At 53.9% G+C, this 6,492-nt stretch overlaps 1 protein-coding gene across 14 annotated transcripts in view; it reads right to left on the reverse strand.

Moving 5' to 3' along the window:
- Window positions 1–6,492, reverse strand: part of MPRIP (myosin phosphatase Rho interacting protein) — a 78,256-nt gene that overhangs the window by 39,562 nt on the left and 32,202 nt on the right. For 8 of the 14 annotated variants that reach the window (XM_017734073.1, XM_017734074.1, XM_017734068.1 and 5 more), the window contains exons 5-8: window positions 4,835–4,919; window positions 1,213–1,423; window positions 538–697; window positions 181–450 (exon numbers count right to left, since the gene is read on the reverse strand). In XM_017734073.1, the coding sequence (XP_017589562.1) occupies window positions 181–450; window positions 538–697; window positions 1,213–1,423; window positions 4,835–4,919 (726 nt within the window). Of the gene's footprint in view, window positions 1–180; window positions 698–1,212; window positions 1,424–4,834; window positions 4,920–6,492 lie in introns of all 14 variants that reach the window. The other 6 variants (XM_017734076.1, XM_017734071.1, XM_017734077.1 and 3 more) reach the window with 3 other exon arrangements.

Consider the following 6,492-nt stretch of genomic DNA (forward strand, 5'->3'; position numbering starts at 1 on the left):
TACCACTATCAAAGACATCCCACCACCTGGTCAGCGTGGATGGGCACCCTTAAATCCAGGAGCACTGAAAAACAAAGAGGCTCTACCCAGCAAACTCCACCTGCTCCATCCAGGCTGTGCTGGGGACGCAACCTCACTGCTGCTGGAAGCATGCAAGCAGATGAGCCACTCATCCCTTACCTTCTCTCATTCCCAAAGAGCCGGGCCACTTCTTCTCTCCCAGGGCTACGAGCCCGGGTTCTCCGCTCTAGCCGCTTCCTCTCCACCTGGAAGGCCTCACGATTACTGATCCTAATGGCCTTGGGAACGTCGGCCAGGGTGGTGTACTGCCGGCTGGCTTTAAAAGAAAGGGGACGCCCCGATTTTTCAGCTCCCCTTCCTACATCTCTGTTGCTGGAGTCCTTGTGCATGGGGCAACTGCTCTTCGAGTCCAAGGAGTTCAGAGAGAAGCTGTGAATCATTCGGTCGCCTGATCGGATACCTGGGGAAGGAAAGGGCTGGGCATGCTCCTGTGAGGGTGATTTGGGATAACTGTACCTGTTGTTCGGAGTGCTGGGGCTGGGCGGGCTTGGGGGGGGTGGCAGTTGCTGCTCTTCCAGCTTTGAGTCTTGTTTGGTCTTCTCCAAGGAGAAGTACCCGCTCTCCACACGCGTCTTCCGCCCGCAGTCTATCCGGTCTCCATTCATGGAGCTCTCCTCTAAGGGACAGAGAAGTCACCGTGCTTGGTTTCAAGTCCAAGTTTTGCTTTTAAGAAAGAAACACCCTTTTTCCACCCAGGACAGGGGCAGGTATGAGAGCAAAGTTGGTCTGGGCACCAGTCCCATGCTGTGCTACCTCCTGCACCCTTGGCTTTTCCACCCTGACCAGCCCAAATGCCCATGGAGATGGTGGGATAGTCTGCAGGGAACTGGGGATGCCCATCCAACCCTTGGTCAGGTTTGTACAGGTTAAAGATCTGAACTTTCAAACCAAGAAATAGGCAACTGCAGTCACTGCTCTGCATCCATTTCCATCCCTGTCCTTCCCAGTCCGGCAGCAACCACAGCTCCATGGGTGCAAGGCAACGGACGCCTCACTGCAGAAAACATTCCCCAGCTGAGTGGGAAGATAAGGGAAATGTCCCCAGCACTGCGACCTGTCCCCAGCCCCCATTGTTCCACGGAGAACAATGGCACGACCATCACAACCAGTGCTGGCATCCCCATCCCTCACCTTCCTTGCTGTCCAGCACAGGATCCTTCATGGAGCTGGCAGCCCCAGCCTGGCCTTGCATGGGGCTCTGGGCTGGGCCAATGCCACTGCCCCCATCTGCTTGGTCTTTGCCCCTCATTTCTTCCTGCCAGAGTGTGGACTTGGTGGCAGGGACCTTCTCAGCACTGGGAATGTTGCTGCTGGTCACAGCCATCTTAGCAGGACCAGGCTCCTAAAAAAAACAGGAGACACAGGAAGTTTTTTTTAGAGACTTTGCCCCAACTCCACACTCAGGGTCCCCAAGGGCTTGACCCCAAGGTGTCAGTTCCACATTGGTGCTGCCAATGACACATCACAATGGGACAGGGATGAGACAGTGACATGTGTCAGTGCTTTACACTTTTTTAAACATTCCCCATCATCTTCAGTGCTTCTCTGCTAACAAGGAGCTCTGGAGTCCATCAGATGATGGATGATGCCACTTTGGTGGCCACAGCCCGGCCAGCCCACGTTCAGAGTGTGACCCAGAAGAGGCAGCAGCTTTTCCAACTCCTTCCTTGGCTTTGTTCATTAGCAGATGTTTTGCTGTTGTCCTATTAAGCTTCTGCATTCACAGATTATTCTTCTTAAAGCCACCAATAAATCAATGACAATTAACTGCCCTTCCGATTGTGGGACGTTTTCCAGCTGCTTGTTCCCTTTCCACAGAGCAGGGGGGAATACAGGAGTGCACGAACTGGCAACTGAAAGCTGGGAACAAGGGCTGCAAAGAGCATCCTCTCCACCCCCTCCTCCCACATCAGGTGGGCTTTAGCCCTGCATCTCCATTGGCAGTTGCAGGGCTGTGCTGGAGCCACCAGGGATCTCCCAGGGAGTGGGTCCTGGCTCCATGCACAGACATGACAAGCAGCAAATGACCTCAGTTTAAAAAAAAATCCCCCTGGGGAATTTCACACTAAAGGAATGCAGTGTTGGAGGTAAATGATCCAGAGTTCACGGGCATCTGCTCAAGGGGACCCTGCTCAAGCAGAGGATCGGGCCAACCTCCAAGGTCCACCAAACGCTCTCCTTCATTGATCCAAGCCCAAAGCTAATCACCAGCTCAGGATATATATCTTTATGTATCTCCTACACACACCCCCACATAATTATTTGTAGACATGTATTTAATGAGGTAGAGATGTGGGCCAAAAAGAAGTCTGAGAGGGAGCAGAGACATTAACTCTCTGCTGCTCAGGGGTATGAACAACTCCAAAAGGCAGAATGCACCAAAATCGGCAAAACCGGCCTCCAGTTGCATGAGGTGTGTCTGGGCATGCTCTGCTTACCCGAGCCTGCCACACCCCTGTGCAAACCCAGGGCAGAGCCTCAAATCCCACATTTCAGCCCCAAACCCTGCCTCGAATTCCCATGGGCAGCAGGCAGGCACGGACATCGCAGTCTCTCCTGCTGCCTGCACTTCACCAGAGCATGGCAAAAGCTGCAGGAGAAACCTGCCTTTTTCCTCCTAAAACTGCAACCTACTTGCAAAGCGAAGTGAAAACACCTAACACTCCCTGTCAAAATCTGCAGCAGGAGTGGTATTCCCTGCATTGCTCCTACCCTGGTGATTTTGCAGAGGGATGATGCAAAATGATGGGGAGAGTTGGAAATGACCTTGATGCTCCAAGAGCATCCAGCTGTAACCAAGCTCTGCTCTGCCACAGACAAGCAAGAACTTTGTGAGAGTGAGAAAAACCAAGAATATAAAATTCATTTTTTATATCACAAAGGTGTCCACCCCTCCCTAAGCAGCTCTAAGACATGATCTACTGCCTGATTAGTGTGTGGCCATCTTTAAGAAGAGCGCAAGCTTTCTCCACCAGCACACGGAGAACAAGCTGAACAGCAGCCAATTTCAGGAGAGGCCATTTCACAGAGGAGAATTTCATGCTGATTTTCTCCTCAGCACCTCTTTCCTTCCCTGGACCAGCCACCTGCATCAGCAGGATTTGGGAGGCAGAGGAAAAATGCTGCTTCTGCCTTTGCAGGTTGCTCCTAAGCGCCTGACACAGCACAGCCTCCATCCAGCAGCAGTTCCCACATGGAGGTTGGCTTTGCAAAGTGAATTTGAGCCTTTTTCCAGCACTATGGGGCTGGAAGCCACGTAATGGAGAGAGTGGAAGGAGGGTAGCAAGCAAGACAGGGTGGTCTGTCCCAAGACAAGGGGATAATGTGCCACAAGGGTCCCTGCTCCCCATCCCCATGCACCTGGGGAGCCCATCTGCCCACAGGGAGCCGGCATCCTTCCCACAGCCGCTTCCCTTATTTGGTGCTCAGGAGCTCGGATCCTGTACAGTTTCCAAGAGGTTGCCATGGTGACGAAATGTAACCCAGAATGATGTTTTTCTGGCTCTGTGCCTCTTCTCGTCTCCACCCCGTCCCCCTCTTGAAGCCAGCCTGGGTTTAGTGTTGCACCCCAGCTAGGGTGAGCATCCCTGCCCTGCTACATCCACTCCCTGCGGTGCCCCAAAAGCAGCAGTCCTCTTCTTGGGAATTGAGGATTGACAGCTCGTAACACAGAGGGAGGAGGCATCTTCCCCGGAGCATCACCGGAGCCAGCACTTGAGGGGTTGTTCAGGCTGCGAGGACCCTAGACCTTGACAAGGGGTGGCTCAGACTTACAGCTTGGTGTTCAAAAAAGGATTGTCTCCCCACTAACTTCTTTCCCATTGACCAGAACATCTTTATCCAGTGGAGTGATGAAAACTTACTCAAACAAACACTGTACAAAACCCACCCATGGCCCAGTTTGCACCAGGGCCATCCTTGGAACTTCATTAAAGAGGACCTGAAAACCAAGGCTCAGGGGAGCCCTGACCAAGGCTCAGGGGAACCCTGATGCTGGTTTTGGTGCCCCAGCAGGGCCAGAGCAGCCCTCCCAGCCAGTCCCCTGTGGCAGTGGGACGTGTGCCTGGAGGTCAGGCGGCCTCAGGGACACGGCTGTTCTCAGCCCCGGCGAGAGATGAGGGTGGCCTTGGGGTCACGTTCCCCATCTGTGGGATTCTCCCCCATTCTGGCCACATGGGAGCCCAGCAGGAACAAGTGAGTCACAGCCGGCCCCACTTTTTACCATTTATAGTCAAAGTGAGCACGAAGCCACTGCTGAGTCCCTGGAGAGCCCGGCTCCGGCCCCCGGAGCTCCCAGCCTGGCCCTGGCCTTTAGTATTTTCCTTTCATTCCCATTATCTCTGGGGTCATCTCACAGGGAGTAACTGGAGCCCGATGGAATTTCATCCTGCTTCTGACGAAATGGCCCATGAACAGCACCTCTCCCTGGTCCCCCATGGGGACCATGTGGCTTTGTGGTCACTCCCAGGACTGTGTGCAGGGGTGGCACCACAAAACAGCACCCAGGGGGCAAAACATGGTCCCAAAGCAGCCAGGAAAGCAGGAGTGTGTGACCCTGGAAGTGATGACCAGGAATTAATTTGCACCGATCTGCTGCCTTGGTTTGCCCCAGCTCTCACCCTCCACACAGGCAGCATCAGAGGGCTGCTGATCCCAATGGTTTGGGGGGATCTCTCCAGGGAGCAGAGCAAGGCCATGGCCCTGAGAAGGAGGCAAGGGACTGGGTAACAGCGTGTGTGTCCCCCTGGGTTACCTGGGGAGTTGGGGGCTCTACCTTCCTCTTCTTCTTCTGATTCTGCTTGTTTGTCCTGGGATAGACAATCAGCATCTCCAGCCACCTGCAGGCAGAGAAAGCAGAAGGTGAGGTCTGTGCCACAGGGACAGGAGTGACACTGACTTGGTCAGGGTCAGCTTGGTGAATAATACCCAGAAACCATCCTACCCAAGTCCTGTGGGGAAAATAGGGCAGGAGAAGAGGGATGACCCCAGGGTTTTTTGGCTCAAACCCTGCTCTCTGCTAAAGTGAAGCTACGGCCAGGGCTGACACAGGGCAGGGATTCAAGGATTCTGAAAGACAGTGGAGAGGGACAGAGACTTCACCAGGGCCGCACCCCCTGAAGCGATGCCAACACCCTCACACTGCAGACAAAGCGCTTTTGTCCTAGGAAGAGCAGCGTGAACTCGGCATTGAGAAGTCCTGTGTCCTCCCACCGTGGCCTGACAACCTGCCCCCGCATCTCTGAGAACTCCACAGGGATCCCTGGACCACTGGGAAACATTACTGCTTCAAATGTCCCTGCTCCCGTTTCCTTCTCCCCCCACTTTGCATGGTGCTGCTGTAAAGCGTTCGGAGATGACCACATCAAATGGGGCTTGGTTAAGCAATAAATGCCAGAAGCACAGAATGAATGTAAAACAAATTCCCCCCCAGCCAGGGAAATCTTCCTGTCGTGCTGCAACTGCAAACGAAACCAGCCTGGCTCAGCCCCAGAGTGGGACTGCTTGGGGATGATTAATGCCTGCAGTCAGGAGCAAACGCACTGCTTCAAAACCCATCGCTGGGCCGATGAGCAATAAATCAGCCCCACCTCGCTCCGCAATGCCTCTCCCTCCCGCAGCAGGCAGGACCAGCAACAAAGGCTGAGCTGGGAACTGGAGCGTGGGGACAGGGTGGAGAGAGCAGGGCATGGGGGCTGGCCACGACTTGGGGCATAGTCACTGCTCCTGCCAGGGAGGAAAAGAGGTGGCTCCCGTGTGCCGTGATTCCCACATGGCTCTGCATCTCAGACCTGCAGCCACTGCAACGCGTTGCCGTGAATGGGGCCGGGGGGACACGTTTGCCAACCCCAGGTTCACCTGTGCTCATTTGTCTCAGTAGGGCAGGGAAATTTCAATGCATGGAAACACTCATCTGGTCAAAATTCCAAGCTCTTGGTAGAAAAATGTCTATTTCAACAAGTATTTACAAAATGAGGGGAGTCACAACCAAAGATAAGGCTTGGAAATAGAAATCTCAGCAGAAAGTGCTGACTCTGCTGCTGCCAGGGCTGGGGGAGGCAGGAGATGCCGTGCCTCAGGAACAGTGGGAAATAGCAAGTGTTCATCCCTTCAGCTTCCTGCTCAAGCTTCAAATGTCAACACATTTTGGGAGGGAGGCATTGAGTTCTGGGCACTCCATGTGGGAAAGGCTCTCAGGTGAGCAGCAGCACAGCCACACTTTGTCACTGTGTGCTGGCAGCTCGGCTCTCCCAGAGCTCTGCACCTTCACCAGTGCCGGCTTCAATCCCAGCTGGTATGTGAGTGATGGAAGAGGATGTTTCTAGGTCACCATCCAACACCTGGAGTTGGGAAATTCACCCCGATTTGTTCGTTTTAGCAGTCTAATCTTTGGTGTCAGTGAACCACTGCATT

This window comes from Corvus brachyrhynchos, unplaced genomic scaffold (assembly GCF_000691975.1).
Source record: "Corvus brachyrhynchos isolate BGI_N302 unplaced genomic scaffold, ASM69197v1 scaffold5, whole genome shotgun sequence".
Classification (NCBI taxonomy): Eukaryota; Metazoa; Chordata; class Aves; order Passeriformes; family Corvidae; genus Corvus; species Corvus brachyrhynchos.